At 39.6% G+C, this 22,024-nt stretch overlaps 1 protein-coding gene across 9 annotated transcripts in view; it reads right to left on the bottom strand.

Annotated features, from left to right (window-relative positions):
- Window positions 1-22,024, bottom strand: part of Tenm1 (teneurin transmembrane protein 1) — an 875,459-nt gene that overhangs the window by 17,197 nt on the left and 836,238 nt on the right. For all 9 annotated transcript variants that reach the window (XM_070039761.1, XM_070039760.1, XM_070039769.1 and 6 more), the window contains 3 exons: window positions 20,863-21,373; window positions 10,249-10,421; window positions 9,006-9,241 (listed from right to left, as the gene is read on the bottom strand). In XM_070039761.1, coding sequence (XP_069895862.1) covers window positions 9,006-9,241; window positions 10,249-10,421; window positions 20,863-21,373 — 920 coding nt within the window. The remainder of the gene's footprint in view (window positions 1-9,005; window positions 9,242-10,248; window positions 10,422-20,862; window positions 21,374-22,024) is intronic.

The following is a 22,024-nucleotide window of genomic DNA, read 5'->3' as shown; positions in this document are numbered from 1 at the left end:
GTAAGAAAGCTAGACTTGTTCATCTTTAATACAGGATATATGTATGATGAAAATTATTCTCTGGTTTTCCTTACTTATTTTTCCAGCTATACTAAATGGAAGTGAAGAGAAAGGCTTGAGTCTTTGTTTGCACTGAGGCCAGAGAGGAAAATGGGAGATTGCTCTGGAGAGCCATGAGTAATTTTGCTAGAACTGCTTTGAAGGTTAGGTAGAAGGAGAAGCTCTTAGGAGTTTGTGCTCTAAGTGCTCCAGAGAAAGCCACCTAAAACCTTCTAATCTGACATTCATTCAATTCATTGGATAATGCTACATTGGCAATTACAGATAGCTGGCTGTGTTTGGCCTATGCACAAAGAGAAATTTGATATGATTTAACTGACCCCACCCACCAGAGGTGCTGGATTCAGAACTACAATCACACCAGTTGATTTTCTTTCCTCTGTAAGAGGAGAAGAGTGAATTTTCAAGGACACTCTCTAGCATTTCCACTCATAATACAACTGAATTACCTCTTTAATTTCTGCTGAAGAAGTCAGAAGGTGAATAAGAGATGAGCCAAACAGCCACGTCAGAATTTGGAAGATACACAGTGTTTAATTTTCATGAAGTTATGAGAAGGGATAGAAAAGTCACAGCTGATTTTAAAGTAGCTACTGTACCCTCACTAGTTTTAAGGTAATCAGGACTGGATTAAAAAGATCACTACTTTAATTCCATAGATTTAATTTATTTTTTGATATCTCTAGTTTACAGATCAAAAGTTTATTTAGGCTCACTTTTATCTCAGCATTGCCTAAAAATGAACAGCTTGTATCTTCAATCTTAATATTGGCCTCTGAGATTTCATTTGAATTTCTTTGTCTTCATTTTCACTTCCATGACATTCCCTTTGTGTGCCAGGCAAGAAAATCTTAGTGCCAGAAAGGATCTTAGGAGATGGCTCTGGTTTATTGAGCCCGATTGCCTGGATTCAAATCTTGTAATCACTAATTATTAGCAGTGTAGTTGCTCTCTACTTCAGTTTTTTCATCTGTCAGATGAGAATAATTATAAGAACCAGTCTGGTAAAATGTTATGAATAGTAAATGAGTTAACGAATAACAATACATATAGTGATATCTCAAGAAATATCAGTTGCTTTTATTGTATTTATTGCTGATAATAAAGATCAGTTTATAATATAGCTCCCTCTTTGTTTTAAAATTTTTATTTATTTAATTTTGTGCTAGTACTGGGTCTTAAACTCAGAGATAGAACTCTTACTTGGGTTTTTTATGCGCCAAGTGCTCCACCACTTGAGCCACACCTATACTTCCTATACTTCTCAATTCAGAGATGAGACAGTGCAAAATTATTGGTATACTAGTTCTTTTCTAAAATCTTTCTTTGTGTGTATATGTGCTGGTCCTGAAACTTGAACTCAGGATCAGGCCTCTGTCCTTGAGCTTTTTTGCTCAAGGCTAGCTATCTACAACTTGAGCTACAGCTCCACTTCCAGCTTTTTGGTGGCTAATTGGAGATAAGAATTTCATGGACTTTCCTGTCTGAGCTAGATATGAACCATAATCTTCAGATCTCAGCCTCCTGGGTAGCTAAGCTTACTGCTGTGAACCACTGGCCCATGGCTTAGGGATATTTTTTGTACTCTATTAATTTGTGATTGTTTAAGTAATTTCCTATTGATTATTTTATCTGTGTAAACCTATACCACGTATTTAAAAATTATGCCAAATTCTTTTGGGAAGGAGATAAAGAAGAAAAGGAGATTGGTAGAGGGTATAAGACTGATTTGGAATACATTGTGAACATGTGAGAAAGTGCAATAATGAAATTGCGTAATAAAAAAGGGGAAATTGTGTAGAATTATTTGTGCTTACTAATCTAGGTGAACTAGTATGCGAAATAGGGCTTATTTTCTAGTTAGCTTAGTAGGGATGACTGAAGATTAGCAAAAATAGTGGTTTCTATGATTTGAGGGCCTCAATAATTCCTTCTCCTCTAAATCCAATATTTCCTTATAGCCTTGACTCCTGAAATTGCCTGTCTTCATGTGACTCCCTTAGAGGGAGAGACTTTTACTTGAAACTGAAAAATACAGATGTGCTTTTAGAACAAATTCATCTATCTCTAAAGCAGCTTCTTGTATAAACTTTCACAATGTGAATGCCACCACCAAATCTGAGGAGAGTTAAAAAAGTGTGAAATGAGAATTCCAACTGAGATTACCCTCTAGAAGATGGCCCTGTCAGCAAAGGCGATTTCAGAAGCCGAGGGAGATGTTAGAACCTTTTTGATGACCCCTCCAATTCCCCATCATCCATCAGCTTGGGTCTCTGTGTTTTGGTTAGGCCAATTTCTCCTTCAGAGCTGAGGTCACATGTGAATACTCCCATGTTGCGTTTAAAATCCATCCTGTTGCACTGTTTGCAGTTCTTTATTTTTTTTTTCTGTTTTTTTTTCACCCTTTTTGTCACTGTTTTTGATTTTTGTCGCTGTTTTTGATTTCTGTACCCTTTTGTCTTGCGTGTAAGTTGACTTGATTTGGGGAAGCACAGAAATGATGGGATGAAGGCTGAACTAATTCAGCAGTGACACTCAATAGACACTATGCTGGAAATGAACTTTACAATTTGGGGGGTTGGGGGTCAGGAGGGAAAAAAAACTAGGAGAAAATGGGGGAGGGAATAATACTGTTCAAAAAATGTACCCATTACCTGATTTATGTAACTAACTCCTCCCTCCGTACATCACCTTTACAATAATTTTTTAATTGAAAAAAATGCATCCTGTTCCATTCTGTTATCTTTTAGTTGTAAATGTTTTAGTTTCTTATATTTTGCTTATAGACACAAAATCATCCCAATTGATTTTATGAGTTTGGTTTTAAGAGCTAAGCTTCATATTATTTGTTTGTCATTTGTGGGTTTTGAACTCAGCCTGGTCTCTGACACTGAGCCTCTTAGTGCTTAAGGTTAGAACTCTACCACTTGAGCCACGCCACCACTTCTCATTTTTGAGTGGTTAATTGGAGATAAGAGTCACACAGGGAGACTTTTCTGCTTGGGTTGGCTTTGAACCACATTTCTCAGATCTCAGCTCCTGAGTAGCTAGGATTACAGGCCTGAGCCACTGGCGCCCAGCTTAAGCTTCATTTTTTTCAAAAAGTAGGCTGCAGTCTGTGGTTTTTGCCATGACCTTACTATTCAGTCTACAAGATCTTATAAAGAGCTCTAAGATCCAATGCTGTGATACGTTTCATATGATATTCTCATCTATGGACACAGCAAGGTGCAATTTGGTTGTGGTTCCTAAACCAGTTTGCTTTTACTGACTGTCCAATTCTTTGACAACTACCTCCATTATTAGCAGCACTCTAATTTCTCTATTGTCCAGGGAAATGTATTTATGGGAAGAGATTTATACAGCTGATGAGAAGATATATGGATTGGGTGCAAAAGTACTTTGCAAGGAAGATGATTCAAATACAATTCAGGTTGGGGGAAATGGATTTTTCAAATAAATGAAATTTCAGGATGTTAATGTGATTTATTTCACTTAATGGTGCTGGTGAAGAATGGCCCAGAGCTAACAAATTCCCTGGCTGCTCAGGCTAAGCAGAAGATCAGGTTTCTCAATAGTTTGCCTCCCGCACCTTCAAAGCTATCCTGATAAAACAAATCACTGATTATTGGAACAAAATAGCTCTTGCTGATCTCAAAGACGGGTCCAACCTTTATTTATTTATTTATTTCCTTTCCAGTTAGAAGGTGTGGGATAGGTGTGATAGTTTCGTGAAACACATATCTACCATCTTACTAAAGAAGCCTTTACATGAACCTGTCATTTTGTGCCTGAACAATTAGTGGATTATGACCTGCTGCTAGAGCACATTTACAATCATAACCACAATTTTTTGTGGGTTTTCAGAGAGTCCTCATTGTGCACCATACAGTACAGGGACTCTGCCAAGTGAGTGTTTAAAATTCTGTCTACCTAGCTCTGGTAACCTTAATTGTCCATGCTCTACAGTGGTAGCTTTTCTTTTCTGCTTGTTTTTTTATGCCAGTCCTAGGGTTTGAACTCAGAACCTTGTGCTCTTGTAGGCTATTTCACCCAAGGCTGGTGCTCTACCATTTGCACCACACTTTTGGCTTTTTGCTGGTTAATTGGAGATAAGCATCTTATGGATTTGTCTGCAGGTCTGGCTTCGAACTGTGAAGCTCAGATCTCAGCCTCTTGAGTAGCAAGATTATATACATGAGGCACTGGTGTCCATACAGTGGTAGCTTTAACTGGGGAAATAAATAATGCAGTTAATCCATGGAGGTATTCATGGGTATTTGAAAAGCTTATTCTTTATTGGTATGCTTAAAAATGGGTCACTGAATATTTGATTGAGGAAAAGAGAGGGTTATCAGTTTATCCCTTGAGAAGCTACCAGAAATGAAATAAAGTCAGTGGGGGAAGGCAGTATAAACAAACATCTCTCTGAATAGGAAGCACAGGTAATAATCTACTAGTTGTTATTTTGCCCCATCACTATACCACTCTTGGGCATATATTTGTTGGAGTATGAATCAGTATACAAGAAAAATCCCCGCATACCCATCCATATTTATTGCAGCTCTAGTCACAGTAGCCAAATTGTGCAGTCAGCTGAGTTGTGCAGCAACCAATGAATAGATAATGAAAATATAGAATATGTATGTATATTTCACACAAAAGTACTCAATCATAAAGAAAAATGCAATTACATCATTCGTAGGGAAATGTATAGAGTTGGAAATGATCATGTTGACTGAAGTAAGCAAAACTCAAAGAGCCAATGCCACATGTTCTTGCTCATTTGTCGAACCTCGACTTAAAACCTGATGATTATGATGATAATGACGACGACGACGACGACGACGATGGTGATGATGATGATGATTGGGCATTAATGCAAAAGGGAAGGATGTTGAGATCTATTACTATAGATAAGTACATGGAGGATACTTATTGAAACCCAACAAATGTGGTTAGAGAATGTGAGGAGGAAGAAGGGGAAATGGAAACATAAAGAAGAGGTTAAAAAGTGTTTCTGAGTATACAATGCACCACAACAAAGCTCATTCATGGTCTTAGTTTATGCTCATTCAAAATTAAAAAAAAAAGCATCAACAAGTGAAACAGTCACCGTGTGCATTTTGTCTTCTCCATGCTTTTCCCGCCGGGAGGCCAGCCAGTTGCCCCGCACCACCCACAGTTGCCAGTACATTAGAGTTCATTATTTGTCTCTTTTTGTCAGCATTGAAATGAGGAGTCAGGCCCTGCCAAGGTAGCTTTACTGAGTGGGGCAATGATTTATAGATTAATTATTTTAAGGAGCAAGGCAGCACAGCATGATGCATTGGAAAGAGTGCTGTACTAGGCAAAGACCTGCATTTTAGATCTGGCTCTGATCTTTTAACAGCTGTTTGAATCTGGGCAAATCATTTAACCTCTCTGGGCCTTGGTGTCCTGATCTGTAAATTGGGAATAACAGCAATTGATAGTTGTGGCAGACAAATAAAATCTGGGCTTTGAAGCATTTCTGGACTCTCTGTCACTAATTACATGTGAAGGACTGCTATGGTTAGGTTTCTAGGACACATACACTACCATCACCTAGCCCATAAAGGGGTCTATCCTTCAATTCTCAGGGAAAACTCTAGAAATCACAAAGAGGGAAAGACTTTGAACTTGTTTCACTAATAATCTGCTCTATCACTCTTTCCATCTCTACCTCAGAATGAAGAATAGGTCAAGTTAGTATTAGTATTAACTAAACCCTTAATCCTTGACATTAAAGTGCTCCTGGATGTTTTTGTGACCATTAGTTTTGCCACATTAAAAACAATTAGTGATCCAACCTGTAAATTTATAGTTTATAATTTCTTTCCATCACCTATGTATATGAAGGGGAGATCATAGGGTAGGTTATCCTAGACATGGGAAAAATTCCTGTTATGGATGGGCTATAATCGAAAATCCTTAAATTCCACAGTGTCTGATTTAGTTCCTAATGGTTCTTTGATGCTGTAAGGTAACAAAATTATGAAAGGATCCTTTATTTAATACATTTTTTCCTAGTGTTGAACCCACAAGTTTGGTAAGCCATTTATAAATGATCCTCATTATACAGGTTCTTCTGTATCAATCTTCACTATCTTCCCATTATACAGGTTAAAAAACTAAGGCAGATGCCACCTTGTGGAATCCTAGCCAAGAGTCTGAGATGGGGATTGTGAGATTGAGGCCAGCTTGGATTATATACTGGAAATCTGTCAACAGCAAATAGCAGTTTTTTTGTACCAATTCTGGGACTTGAACTTAGGGCCTGGGCACTCTCCTTGAGCTTTTTATTTCTCAAGGCTAGCTCTCTACCATTTAATTCACAGCTCCACTTGAAGCTGGTTTTTGGTGCTTAATTGGAGATAAGAGTCTCACAATCTTTCCTGCCTGGGCTAGCTTTCAACCATGGTCCTCAGACCTCAGCCTTCTCAATAGCTAGGATTATAGGCATGAGTCATTGGTACCTGGCTCAAAAAAAATTAAAAAACAACAACAACAAAAAGCCCACTTCCTAAGCCATATATAAAACTGGGTAGGAATGTCAGGTCATCTAACTTTCCCCTCCAATGTTCTACCTAGGAACTATTCTCAAAGAACTTGGATATAAACTCAGACTTCTAATACATACGCAGAAGTTGGATTATTTGGATTGGTTTAACTTCCTGATTCAGAGGCTCAACAGTTCAATGTACTGTGAGAGGTTTATCAATAGAATTAAAACATCCAAATTGACTGTACCTAGAAAACTTCAGTGGCTGTTATGAGAGAATACCCACTGAATTCTGAGTCTGTGTGTCACCAACAGCTGGTTGAAAAGTATGCCCAATTGGACATCATTTACTTTGTTCATACCAAACTATCCGAATGTTTTGTCTGCCTGTTTCTGGAATTAGATGGCTTTTTAATTGCTTAATTTTCTTTTCTTTCCTTTTTATTTTTGGAATTAGGAGTTAAACTCGAAGCTTTGAGACTTTCTATGTAGGCATTCCACCATTGGAGCAATGCTCTAACCTTTCTTTTTTTGTGCTGGTCCTGGGGCTTGAACTCAGGGCCTGGGCAATGTTCCTGAGTTTTTGTGCTCAAGGCATAACTCCACTTCTGGCTGTTTTGGTGGTTAATTAGAGATAAGAGTATCACAGATTTTCCTGTATGGGCTGGCTTTGAACCAATATAACCCTCTTATCTCAGTTTCCTGAATAAATAGGATTACAGGCCTGAGCCACAGGTGCTCCGCGCATTTTTGCTTTTATTTTTCAGATACAGGGTTTTTGTTTTTTGCTTGGGCCACCCGTACACTGCAATTTTCCTACAACTGCCTGCTACTTGCTTGTTCTTTGTTGTTTCATTAACATTTTCTTTGGTCTGATCCGACTTCAAGGGTCATTTCTCTAATCTCTGTTTCCTGCAGAGCTGTGGTTACAAATGTGAGCCACCATACCCAACCCAAAAGTTTCATTTCTACACCTGTAAGGTTATGAAGTTTTTACTATGCATGACAAAAATGCAAGCATTCTCAGTATCCTAGGCATGCTGCAGATGCTCAGAGCAGGTTTGGCCTCAAGAACAAGTGTTTCCTTGGACTGGCACTTGCTCTAGGGCTGATATTGAACATTACTCTATGTGGAAAGTTGGTCACATCATTTTACTATTGGTTCCTCTTCCAGAAGTGACAGGTGGATAGGTTTTTTGTGCTGCAGAAAAGTGGTTTGGACAGAGATATCTGATAAATAGTAGTGAACTGTACTTGGTAAAAACTTGAATATTGTCATCTCCCGAGCACGTTCAGGGAACTGCAGCTCTTAGTCGCAGGCCCTATGGCTTCAAGGTTACTTCCTGGAGCCTGAGCACTGGCCTTGCAGGCTTTAAGGGTCCATGGTCCCAATGGAACAGCTGTGGTGCGCTCCACAGCATCTAGAGGTGGTGTTCCTACTGATGGCCAAACAATATGTTGGCCCCCAAGGCAGCTTCAGGCACCAAGGAAGAACCTAATTTGGTTCCGTCCATCAGCAACAAGAGGATAGTGGGCTGCATTTGTGAAGAAGACAACTGTACTGGCATCTGGTTCTGGCTGTGATGCCTAAGTAGTGGAAGCCACTACAAGCTGGTGCCCCAAGATGGGCCATTGAACCCCATGCTAATGTTCTCAGAATGCTCTGTAAAGTTTCTTCTTCCCAATAAAGACTAGCTATTTCATTGGCTCCTCCCATAGGTGGTTAGTCATTTGTTTTTTGGGGTAAGCACACACGACTTTTATATTGTAAATTGTTATCTTTCAATACTAGCTTGTCATCAACTTAAAGTAAGCACTGCAGTCTTTACACTAATAATAAAAATAGATCGGATACTAAAACCCCCAAACTTGAATATTTTCAAATTTTTCATTTCCGCCAGGTACTGATCTCTCTAGACTCCAGCTCAATCTTAGTACTAATTCGTCACCTCTCTGGCTCATAAGTTGTATTCCTTGCCATGTGAACTCATATTCAGCAAGTCCCCATGTCCTACCTTGCCTTTATCCAAATGTTGCCTTCCGTCTCCTGTGTTGTGTGTGCTTGCCTAATGTTCCCAAGTAGAAACCTAGGTTAACCTGGAAGAACAGGGCCTGCTGGCATCGGTACTAGATGGCTTCCTGACTAAACATACTTCTCCATCCAGACTTCCTTGGTGCTTGAAATTGCTACTGTTAGAGCACTTTAGCTGGCTAATGACAAAGAAAGCTCCTATTAGAATGCTCATTTAGGGATACTGAACCATTATCAGCCATTAGCATCCTCTCTTGAATTAGTATAATCATATAAGCTAGTCAGTCACCTAGAAACGCTTTGGAGAAATGGGACTTTCAGATCCGTCAGGCTCTGCATTTTCCAGAGAAGCTCATAAAGTTTTGTATCTGGGATAAGCTCATTCCTTACCCTCAGTCTTCTTTCAAAAGCTGAAATGTTGCCTTTGTTTTGTTCTTTTCTTTGCCGCCACTCAATGAGGTTTGCATTGTGCTCTCCGGGCAATGAGATGTTGCATTTGCCCAAGGTGGGGTTGACTGCCCCAGCCAGGATGTGGGGCTCTGAGCTGAGGCTGATCTCCATCCCGCTGGCAAAGGTGACACGTAGTGAACCATCTGGACTCACCCGATAGGTGCTTTGAGTATTTTCTGTATAGAAAAAACCACAGGAAAAAAGGAAGAAAGGGGAGGAGAGGCAGGAAAAGACAGGTTGAGTTTTAGGAAGTGAATTTGGGAAGGGATAAGCAAGTGAGGCACTGTGGGTATAACCGCCTTCTGGACTAGACTACTACATGGGAGGGCAGATATCCTCTAGATCCATTTGGATCTTGTTATTTTCACAGCTGGGGAATCTTGTTTCCTGGATGAAAGACTACTGGATAACACTTTAGGCTGTTTTTTTTTTTTTAAAGTATTCCCTCACAAACTCCCTCTCTGAGTTGCTGGGTTGACCCCCCTTAGTTTAATAAGCTGGGAGCTAGGATGACAAGAATATGAAGCTCAATCCAGCATCCTTCTTACCTGGGGACCTCCATCACAAGTTAGTACAGCTCACAAAATCCTAACTTTGATGAAAATGGCAACTGGCCTCACAGCTTTACAGGAAAAGGTCTTAATGACTGGGTAGCGAGAAAGTAATTTCTCTTTGTCCAATTCCCTCCAGCTCCCAAGAAATTCTTTCCAAATTGTACTTATTTTTTCCCCATTTAAAACCTTTTTCTTTGCTTTGTACAGAATGAGCTTTTAATCCTCTTATTTCTCTTCTATGCTTTCTTGGTATGAATTCTGGTATGTCCTGTTTATTGGTCCATGTCGGCACTGATCTAGCATGCTAAATTCAAAAGGATGCTATTACTTTCATATAGCCTAGTTTGGCCTTAAAGAGCCTTACAAATGGGTGGGTATTGGAAAATGACTTGATAGAAGAGAAGACTTGGCAGGAATTTAACCTCATTACTCCCACAGAGATGTGACCTAAAGTGGAGATGTGAACTAATAAAAGATGGGAATGTGCTTTTGTTTCAGCTGGAAAATAGGAAGAAGAATGTAGCTTCAGACTCAAAGGGGAATTCTGTTTATTAATGGTATGCACAGGTTAGAAGATGGCTGAGAAGATACATGCTGTTCTGAACAAGTGAAGACACTATTGTTCTTACCTTGTTTTAAGATATATATTGTACTAGTTGCTGTCACATTGGTTGACATGAGGACATTTTCACGGTTGGAAGTATCTAGTTCCACTTTTGTCAGCTTCTCCAAGTCACTATGGAAGCTACTGACCTCTCCGGTAGGAAATGTTGCATTGGTCAGGTGTCCCTCTGGGTCATATCTGAGGAATATAACCAATCCAAACTCTGAAGCTTCTTGGCAGTGATAACAGGTCTTTGCAACCTAAAACTCACTTGACAGCTAATAGAGTTTAACTCTGAGTGATAACAAGTAGTATTAACCTTGTTCAATAAGAAGAGAAAGGTTAGAGGCATGATTAATCAAATGAAGGTATTTTTTTGCAGTTTCTGAATTCTTGATGATTTCCTTGAGCTGTGATGTTTTATAGAGAAGTAATCTAGTAATGAATCACTGGTGTGGAAATCTGATTTATGAATCATGTCCTGCTGTGTGCAATGATGTTGCAGGGAGGCCTCTGTTTGCAATTCGGGTGGATCCCATTTACATGTGATGTATTAAAATTACCAGCAGAGGGGGCTGTTGTCAAAGGAAAAGGAGACACCAAAGGTCTTCAAAGCCTGAGCAGGCCAATAAACTGACTTTGCATTGTGATGGGAAAATTATAATTTGCTGCTGTTTAAGTTGCCAAATTTGAAGTGAATGAATCACTTTTCCAACAAAATGAACAAGTACCGAGGATAATGGAAACATGTTCATTAAAACATTCTGAAACCCCTTGATCTTGTCACTAAAATTCTTTTTATCTTTTTTGAGTACATATAGTATATAATATTTTGCCATCTTCTTATATGAGTAAGAGAGAAAAAAATAATAATTACATGAGATAATAGCCAATAACCCATATCTAGAAATGTAGTCTAGTGAGTCAAAAAAATAAAAAAAACAGAATTTTTGGCAATCTCACTGTCCTCCAAATGGAAACTGCTTCCCTGAAGGCTTTTGATGCAGAGTTGTTCTTTTATTGCCAATAGAACCATGAAAAATAAACACTTCATTAAAAGTAAAGACATACAGTTGGAAACCCATTACTGTTTTCTTTTCAAGTTGCAAATTGCAAAATATTTAAGCACTTTTATTTGCTTTAAAATGTTAAACAATTATATTCATTTTACCCAAAGTGAACAGGATACAGCTCAGACACAATGGTAGAGTCTAGTTTGACTATGCCCTCTCCCAACAATGGATGCAAAATGCCCTAGCGATTCATTGTTAATCCAGTAGGCTTTAATGAACTCAATATGAGCAGTTGCTGAAATTGTAAACCCTATACCAACCTTTGGTAGGCTGGGGAAAGAGGGATAGGAAAATAGGCCAGGTTTTATAGGCTTTAACTGAACTTCAGACTATGCACAATGCTGCCTCATTTGGGTTTGTGTGTATAAGCTTGTGTCTGGGTGCAGACAAAAAACTATCAGTTAAAATGTTCATGCCTGCAACTAAAAATAAGCAAATTGCTCATTTGACACCACAGATACATTCAGGTAGTTGTTTAGTCGGGTGTCCTTTTTGTTTAAATGGACTTCAGTCAAAATGGTTATTGTGTTGCTACCATGCAGCTGAGGACTCATTATCAAAGAATGGCCACAGGGTGCTATTGTGCCTGGGGTTAATGACAAAATCTTTCCTCTGCCCACCTTGTTTGCCTATGGCCTGCTCTGAGGCTCTGCAGCTGCAGCTGCATTTGCAAGAAGCAAACCCCTGCAAGAAAGAAGGGCTTCCGTGTCTAGTACAGCCCTCATCTGACCTGCCTAGTGTTCTTTCCAGGGAAAGAAAATGTCTGCCTTTCTTCTCCCCAGGTATCAGTCTCATTTTCCCTATAGAGAGGAGTTTTCAATCAGTGTATAGAAGGAAGTTGGTGAGAGACTTCGTCACAGAGGAAGCCTGTGATTCTAACTTCCTGGATTCTGGCCTCGGCACCAGCAACTTTGCCTCATTGCTTTCCCTCTCCTGATGTGATTGACCTCTTGGTCGATACCGCTCTTTGTCATTTCCTCCAAGAAATCTACCCTCCAACACTTGGAATGCAGGTTTCCAATTGGCTTTCCAGATGAGGGGGCAGTTTTCTTCTTTCCTTTTTTATTTTATATGTGGTGCTGGGGATTAAACTGAGAAAAGGTGCTGTACCCCTGGGCTACACCTTCAGACCTCCCTTTGTTTGAAAGCAACATTTCATATAAAGGGGACTTCGGTGGTTGCTTCCAGTGATCAGAGCAACGTGACAAGATTAGATACCAATTGAGCCATCCATGCTCAGAGGTGCAAGGGTAAAAAGACTCAATAAACCTTAGCAAAGCCATCTGGGTAAATCTGTTTTCCTAACCTAGTTACCTAGCTCCTTTTATAAGCTACGTCATACGCGTTCTTCTTCTGTGATATGATTTAAGGCTTTTTCTGTGATATGATTAATGCTCAAGAGCACAGGTACATTCTTACATATTCTGTTCATATCCCTGCTCTCCAACTTGACAATGGAACACTCTGAAAGGAAAGCTAGTGTCCTAGATAAAAAACTATAGCTATCCAGCTAGAGGTAGCTGGGTGAGCTGTTCCCTGGTCCTTTCCTGGCAAAGGGAGCAGGGCTTTGAGGAATGAGGTATCATTTCCAACAGGCCTATCCAGTTGTCTCCTTTTCTTTTCCACAATGGGATAGGCATCCTTATTTCAAACTCCTGTTCATTTGAATGCCACAAACATACCATCTCACAATGTACTCCTTTATTCCAATTCTGCCAGTCCTAGTCCAAGCAGTCACATCAGATAGTGTCTGCAGTGTGGCATCTCTCAGGTGCTCAATCATTTCTATAGCTTGGCCTCCAAACATACCAGGCCCACCTGTCTTCTGTGGGGTCATTTCCAAAGCAAGGCTGACAGGCAAATGTCCACATCAGTGGATGAGTCTGACAACTTTGGAAAGATGGCTCAAAGTGGATAAGAAAGAAGGGGAGCTGCTTTTGATTTCCTATGGCTTGCTGGATTCTCCCCCACCCCCATCACAGGGGAATACATGTTTCCAGACTGAATGTCAAAGAAACGAGTTTAATCAAAACCTCTCACGTTATGTGTTTCCCTTTGGTGCCTGCATCCTTTGGTGCAGAGTACTAGCCAATACGGTTCAACTGATCCCCCTCAGGCTACAACATGGAAGCAGTTCCCCTCTTCCCCCCACCCCCCGGGTAGCTCAAAGCAATCACCTAACCAGACACAGAGTTTGGCCAAGGAACTGTGCCACGAGGGAATGACTATTTTCATCCCAGTCATCACAAGTGGCTTTGGTAAGAGGAGATTTGATATCAAGTTGTCCCTTCCTGCACAGATTTTACAGAGATTCACTATAAGCGTACCCACCAGTAAAGTACAGGGCACACTGTTTTTGTTTTGCCAGTCCTGGGGCTTGAGCTAGGGCTTGGGCTCTGTCCCTGAGCCTCTCTGTGCTCAAGGCTAGTGCTCTACCACTTGAGCCACAGCGCCACTTCCTGCCTTTTCTTATGTGGTACTGAAGAATAGAACCCAAGGTTTCATGTATGCTAGGCAAGCAGTCTATCACTGAGCCACATCCCCAGCCCACACTTATCTTTTGATTGAGTACTATGATATGTCATGGGCATTAGCACATGTATGCATGTGTGTTTCTGTGTAATATGTATGTCCTGCTGGAGCAAAGAAGCCACCTGTAAAGGAAATTCACAACTTATTCTTATCAGGAACATATAGTTTCATTGGGGAAATTATATTTATATATTACTAAAATATATTTGGTCTGATTTTTTAATGAATAATGGCCTAATCTTTCCCCAGAGGACCATTTATACCAGAACTATACTATGCAGAGTAGAAACTTTAAATTCTCCCACCTCTGCTTTTAAAAAAATATTCAATACAATAGGAAATAACATTATTTTTTGAAGGGAACAGGAAGGAGTCAGAGCTTGTTTACCCTTTCATCTCAGCAAACTGATGAACCTAATAAACATTCTTTAGGAAATACTGAATTTCTCTTTTCTCATCAAGAATTTCAGGCTTGCTATGATTCAGTTCCAAGTCCATATGCCCTTCTATCTCAATTTGTCCTTCATTCAGCAAGCTCAAAGGAATTGTGTACAGATTAGGTGCTGGGGATGCAATGTAGGATGTAATTCAGTCTAGTGGAGGAAAGAAGACATACAGAAAACAAAACCCAATGCCAGAATATTTCCATCAATTTATATAAAGAAAGAGCTGTAGAGGCTCAGAAGAGGCAAAGGTCAATTTCAGCCTGGGGGGTGGGTGGGGGGAGGGGGACTAGCAGAAGAGGAAGCAGAAGAGTGACAGCAGGTAGAGCAGGAAGTGTCTGAATCCTGGAGGGCAGGTATAGATTGGAGGTGGAGGAGGACATTGGTGTGTGTGTGTGTGTGTGTGTGTACAGAATAGCACTGCTTGAGTATAGGAGGGTACTGAGAGGAAAGGCTGGAGAGGCATGCTGGGACCAGGCTCTGGAGGTAAGCTTAGAAAGCTTTCCAGAGTGAGGAGAGGATGAACTGAGCAGTGACTTGGTGTTGGAAAATCACAGATGAGCAGATCTAGAGGCAGAAACAACAATTAGGAGTCTGAAGCCTCAGTGTAAATAACACAAGATGGTGGACTCCTGTCCTTATTGCTAATCATTGGGACATATCTTCCTCACTAGAGAGTAAACTCATGCATTTTCCAGGCTGGGCAGTGTCTTATTCATTTTTCGATTTTCAGAATACAAAACACTGTGGAAAGAGGACATTTCCAGTGGTGGATGTTGGGAGGGAGCACTCAGCTTACTGAGATGTCCTGTGCACTGCATCTAAAAGCAGGCCTTGAAAAGCTTTCTTTGCTCTACCTTTATTTCTGTTTTCTTGGGCATCACCACAGTTCTGTTTGCCTCATTCTTGAGCCTTATCAAGGACACAAACACAATCACAAACATTACAGGAAGGGTGTTGACTGTCTGTCTCTTGAAATGTGAATGAATGGTCCACATTTCTCTCCTCTTGTTTACCTGAAATGATTCACCTGCCAGTAGGCAGCAAAGTGGACCCTGTCTTCTTCGATCCTTTTCTACTTTGGGATTTGTAGAGGCCTCCTTGGAAACATTACACACATTTGAATGGACACATTGTTGCAGAAACATTTCTTTATGGGGATCACACCTTGTTTGCATGGCAAATATCTCACCTAGGGACGTGGCTTATTCACTTTTCACCTCCTTTCTGTTATTACCAGGGAAAGGGGAATGTCTCCATTAGCCAAATAAAACAGCATTTGTGGAAGGAAAAATGCAGTCCACAAAGTGAGAATACAGAACACTAAGGGTGAAGAGATTATACAAGGGCTGGGAATGTGGTTTAGTGGTAGTGTGTTTGCCTAGCTTACATGAAGCCCTGGGTTGGATTCCTCAGTACCACATAAAAAGAAAAGGCCAAAAGTGGCACTGTGGCTCAAGTGGTAGAGTGCTAGGCTCAAGCAAAAGAAGCTCAAGGACAGTGCCCAGGCCCTGAGTTCAAGCCTCAGAACTGGCTAAAAGAAAAAGAGATTATACAAATGCAATCTCCCTGAAGTGGAACCACTTTTCACAAAGGACCTGAGGAGCTGTTGATTCAGCCTGCACTGGCAGTAGTGATGCAGCTGATGCTCTGGCCTTAGTTGGGGAATATTTTCCATTTAGTTACAGCAGAAACCTGTATTTTTAATCCTAGTGAGACTTAAACTCAGGAAATCCTGATTACTAGACAAACACTCTACCACTTGACACATGCCCCTAGTCCTTTTGCTTTTAGTATGTTTTATAGATAGGATCTTGAACTAAATTACCAGGACCATTCTTTGAACATGATAGTCCTTCCCTATGCTTTGTATAGGATTACAGGCATGCCTTACCATACCCAGTTCAATAGCTGAGATTATAACTGATTACAAGTACTAAGAAAGCAAACAAAAGGATCATGGGTACTTGTAGCTTTGTTGGGGAATAAAGCCTGCTTGCCCACTGTGTGAGTTGTGGGACATTTCACTTAGGTCTCAGCTATATCAGGGTTGTTAAAATTAGGGTCTGCTAGCTTGTGAGGTCAGAATGCCTTCTTTATTGTGCCAGTATTCTTGCCTTGCCAGTCACCTCTTTGTTAAATCAAGTCAAATGGAATTGGGTGACTCATTTAGCCATTTAAATAACATCGTATTACACAATAAAAGCCCTCAAAATACCAATGCACAAGAGGCATTTTAAACTCCATTTTTATGATGTACTGTTCGGGGTCATTTGTGACATTTCTCTTCTTGATAACTGCTGATAATCAAGTGCAATGGATTCATGTCTCCGCCCCCTCTCCACAGCAGTTCGCCATCGGATCAAACTGCTAATGCTTCTTTTTCTCTTTCTCTCACTGTCATCTCAGCATGAAATTTCTCTCGCCACCTTGGCAAACAATTTATCCTCTCCGGCTACAGAAAGAAGCTTCCTACTCACCTCAGATACCTATATATCTATATCTCTATTTATATATGTGTATGATATTTTTAGGAGGGCCTAATCATTGTCTAGCAAATTTTGCCCTACTCTGACTTGGGCAAAAAGGAGGTTCACTGTTGCATTTCCCAACTTCAGAAGGATAAGGAGAATCTCTGAGGGGTGTTCAAAACTAAAGTATTGACGAGTCTAAGTGACAGAAGAGCAGCGTAAAAGTGTAAAAATCAGGATGTTAGAGTTGTGACAGGGACTTCTATTCATCACAGCAATAGATTGCTTCAGAAGGAAGAGGGACTTTCTCTTCTAAATGGATGCTATTTGGAATGTGAAGGGACAAGTTACTTCCCAATTCTGGGCCTCCATTTGCTTATTTATAAAATGATTTCTATTACTGCTTTGTGATCATAAAACTATGATTCCTCTCATGTGGGTGCCTGATTTCTTAGCATCTCTTTGTGGCTTAAGATTGGGTCTGTAGCAGTGGGATCAGACGATACCTTTTTTAGTCAATGTTGGCCATGTCCTGATAACAAGCCTGGATGTTACTCACTCTGAGAATCCTGCTTAGTACACGGTGTTTGTATCCTTATGCTGCCAGCCAGAAAGCAGGCACACAAACTGATTTCTCAAAAATATCATCTTCTCTATCTCTAGCATCAATTTTAATCTTTGTATTGAATCATTTTCATTATCAAACAAATATAATACATTGAAAAATTCCTTGTGTTTACTCCATTTCCCCTCCAGCCCCAATCTCTCTTCTCTTTATAGCAAAGCTCTTCAAAATAATTCTTTACTGATTGGCTCCAATCTCTAGCTGCTAGTCAGTTTCTTCTTCTTCTTCTTCTTCTTCTTCTTGAGATATAATTAACATATTATGAATTTATCATTTAAAGGGTATAATCTAGTGACTTGCATAATATTCATAATATTGTGAAACCATTATCACCACTTCTAGGACATTACCATCACCCTAAAAATAAATCCCTTTGTCACAACCCTCCACGATAGCATACTTCCTGTAAAACAGCCTTTTCTAGAAAGTAGAAACCTCAATATGGAGTTATTTAGGCCAAAACTTTGGAATTGTCTTTGACTTTTTTTTTTTTTTGTAAATCCCACATCTAATCTGTCAGTAAATCCTCATAGTGTCTAAACCTTCAGAATTTCAATGCGTCCTATTGCTCCCACTCTCTGGCACAAATCACTATGTTTTTTCTGGATTATTGCAATAATATCTTCACATGCCTCCACTGCATTTCATATAGTTACCATACAGTTCATTTTCAATTTAAAATTATTTTTGAAAACTGTAAGTCAGCCTGCTTCTGTGTTAAACACCTGCAATCCTAGCTACCCAGGAAGCCAACCCGGGCAGAAAAGTCCATGAGACTCTTATCATCAAGTAACCATTAGAAAACCAGAAGTGCAGTTGTGGCTGAAAGTGGGAGGGCACTAGTCTTGAGGAGAAAAAAGCTCAGGGACAGCACCCATGCCCTGAGTTCAAGTCCCACAACTGACAGACAACCACACCAACAAAAGCAAAACTATGTCAGATTGAGTTATGTCTTGAAAGGCTGAAATTGATTAAGATGCATTGTATTCATAAACAGATACATTGAATTGAAACCCTTTTGTACAACTAAAAGATAATAATAAAAACAAGTTACCAATGGCTCTTAGAGTAACAGGGAAAGTCTTTATAGTGGTCTACAAATTCCTACATAAAGTAGCACTAGCCACTTAGGTGATTGCATTTCCCTACTACTTTCAATCATTCCATTCCAGACAGAAATGGCTACTTTACTATTCCTTGACATGATAGACTTGTTTTTGCTACAGGGCCTTTGAACTTGGTGTTCCTCTGACTGGAATACTTTTCACCTACTCCATGCCAGCTATTCATCTAGCTAACTCTCTAAATTTAATAGGCCTTTGCTCAAATGTCACCTTCTTTCTGAGTCTGCTCTACTCAACAAATTTGAAATAAAAATCTCTTCTGTCCCACACATTAGCCCTCCCTCCGTCCCTCCCTCCCATCTTTCCTTCCTTCCTTCCTTCCTTCCTTCCTTCCTTCCTTCCTTCCTTCCTTCCTTCCTTCCTTCCTTCCTTCCTTCCCTCTCTCTCCCCCTCCTTCCCCCCCTCTTTCTCTCTCCTTATCCATCCATGTCTATCCTTACTTACATGGAACTCCTCCTTCTACAATGTAAGCACCATGGAGGTAAGAATTTTTACCTGTTTGGTTCATAGCTATACTCTACAACCTAGAACATCAAATGGAACATAGTATTTATTGAATAAATGAAAGGATAGCTTAATTATTTAAAAAACTAGATCACTCACTTATTTTATTTCAACTTATAGGTTTTAAAATAGTTGTTTTCCTATTTTCAGCTGCAATGTCATCTCACATGAGATGATTTTTTTTGTGGCAGTCCTAGGGGCTTGAACTTGGGGCTTGGATGCTGTCTCTGCACTCTTTTGCTCAAGGCTAGTGCTCTGCCACTGTAGCCATAGGTCCATTTTCAGCTTTTTGTGGTTAGTTGGAAATAGGTGTCTCACAGACTTTCTTCCTTGGGCTGGCTTCAAATCTCAATTTTCAGATCTCAGCCTTCTGAGTAGCTAGATTTATTGGCATGAGCTACCAGTGCCTGCTCAAGTTTTTTTTTTCAACTCCTTAAAACATTGTTTTAAAATGTGGGCTCTTTAGTCACATTATTGGGTTATGAATTCTGTTCATGTTTGTGAGGACAAATTGACTTTTTGGTCTTAGTTTTCTCATCAATGTAATGGTCATACTAGAGCACCATTGTTATTATTATGGAAGTCAGATGAAATAGTTTCTGCTAATCACCCAGCTCAGTATCTAGCAGTTAGTAAATCTTCAGTGAGCAGTAGCTTTCACTACTCTTATTGAGATGTAAGAGAAACATTTTAAAAATAGAGGAAGACTTGCAATAGAAAAAAAATTGAATGCGTTTTTGTTTTTCTAAAGGAAACCAGAATAGCTATCTAGCTCTTTTGTGTAAATGGCATTTCTTTGGGAAATGATCCAAAACTTGAAAGCTGATTGTTTTGTCCTTTTCCTCTGGAGGCTTTTGTTGGACAAGACATATTTTCTTCATATTCCATACATTCTTCCAAGACTAGTCACACTTGGAACCCCTCATTTTTTAATACCACCACTTCTTAACAGTCTTCAGCTTTTATTCAATTCCAGTCCTATGGATCCTCTTCCCTTAACACATTAGTGAAAATGTAGCATTTTCCTTTGTGGAGAAAATACTTCCTGAGCGTTCATAGACTCGCTGGCTAAATGGATTGACTTACAACCAATGTTGTCCATGTTTTAAAAGGCAAGGACAATGGTCTCTATTTCTGTGTCATGACACCTCTGAGTAGGTTGCTGTCACATGCAGTTTGTGTTAGTTCTCAGTTAAACAAAGTTATCACAGAATTAGTCTATAAGTGCCAACATGTGCAGATTCTTTGACTTATACAGGGACACTAAGAAAGCCTAAGCCTGCACAGGAACATTTGGCTCCACATTTCCCAGAAGCATTCAATGGAATGAAGTTACTATTCAGCATTTACTCTGCAGAAACTCTACAGTGCTTTTCAGGGCTCACTTCATATATTCTAACCTCTCTCTTATCTTCTGTAGTAAGTTAGACTGAGTTGGTTCCGGACATGCATTTATTTATTCATTTATTAAAATCTGCAAGGATCTATAAATACCTGTTAAATCACACTGTGTTAGAACTATTCTCTAGTTTTGTTATTTAAATGCAGCTTTACCTAGTCTTCTCTAAGTATTGTGAACATTCTTTGAGTATCTGGACTTATCAATTCCTATTTCCTGCAGTGCCGCATTTCATTCCTTTTTCATTCATTCTATGCTTTTATTATTATCCTTCACAAACTGCTCAGGAGAAATGGGTCTAAACCCTAGGAGTTGATAACATTTTTTCCTTGAGTATTTTTCTTTTAATTTTTTGATTGTTAGGTGAAAATAGAATGTAATACCCAGCAATTACTAAGCCATTTTCCTACTGTGATACAATTTCAAATAAAAATGTAACAAAGGCTATGTTGAGAATTGAAAACTTACTCATAAACAGTTGTCCATCCATTTTCATTACTTTTAGTAGCTAGAAGTCCTGTGTTTCCTGGATAAGTCATCAAGGCCAGATTATAGCCTTGGGCTGACACTCTTTTCAGGACGCCATTGCTGCTTATGGTTAGCCAGTATACCTGCCCGCCAGGTACCACAAGCCAAAGGGGCATCCCACCTGCATCACGGCGAATGTGCACTGAATTGCCATTGCTGCTTGTGATTGCACCCAAATCACCTTCAGCATTGTAGGTGAAGTTATACACATAGTCTCTTGTGATCAAATTCAGAGTGTGCAAATGGGTTCCATTGACAGTGAATTGGTAGAGTTCCTGATCGGCAGGGGAGGCAATCTCATAAAGGTTCATATCATTTAAATGGGCTTGGTTCCTGCTGATGGTACGAATTCGAACATTCCCAAGGTCTGCCACATACAGGGTACCATCAGGTGACACTGCTAAGGAGGAAGGGGCTTTCATCTTTGCATCTTTGGCGTAGCCTCCATCACCTGTGGAAGAAAGGCCTTGATTTTAATAATTACCTTTAGAAGCATTAGAATGAACATAGCATAGACAGAAATCACAGTGCATCAACAATCATTTTAAAGTATAAAAAAATCAGTGGACTAACATACTCTGCATGGTATCCTTGACAATTTTGAAACCCATTATTCAAAAAATTGTAATTCTTGAGTCAGTACCACTAAAGATGAACAGTAAGATGTAATTATCTCAGTTACACCAATTTTATGAAATCCTCAATCCTGCTGTTCAGAATCTATTGTATTGCAAGATAGAACAGTAAATAATAATAGCCACAAAATAACTGGCTGGAAGTCCATGAGTCTAAAGACTGTCACTGCTTTTAGGATCTGTTTCAGGCCTTTTTTCTGTTACTTCCCATTGTTACATTGTTAAAGTATACAAAGTCTATAAGTCTGACAGTGATTCAGAACACCAAATTTGAAAACTAGAATTAAACAGTAGATTTGTCTTGAAAGAAAGATACAAATTGGCAAAATTTCTATAAAATGCATTGCCCAGGAAAGTGTTTAAATTGCTGATCGAAAGTCATAAGCACCAAATTGCTCACTTCTGATTTCCCTGGCCTAACAAAAGGCAAAAATTAAGAAGACCATTTGGGCTTGGATGAAGTTTAT

The sequence above is a fragment of the Dipodomys merriami genome, unplaced genomic scaffold (genome assembly GCF_024711535.1).
Source record: "Dipodomys merriami isolate MVZ:Mamm:240054 unplaced genomic scaffold, mDipMer1.0.p SCAF_3, whole genome shotgun sequence".
Lineage (NCBI taxonomy): Eukaryota > Metazoa > Chordata > Mammalia > Rodentia > Heteromyidae > Dipodomys > Dipodomys merriami.
The sequence above is the reverse complement of the archived record's forward strand: the minus strand, read 5'-3'. Positions and strand labels throughout refer to the sequence as shown.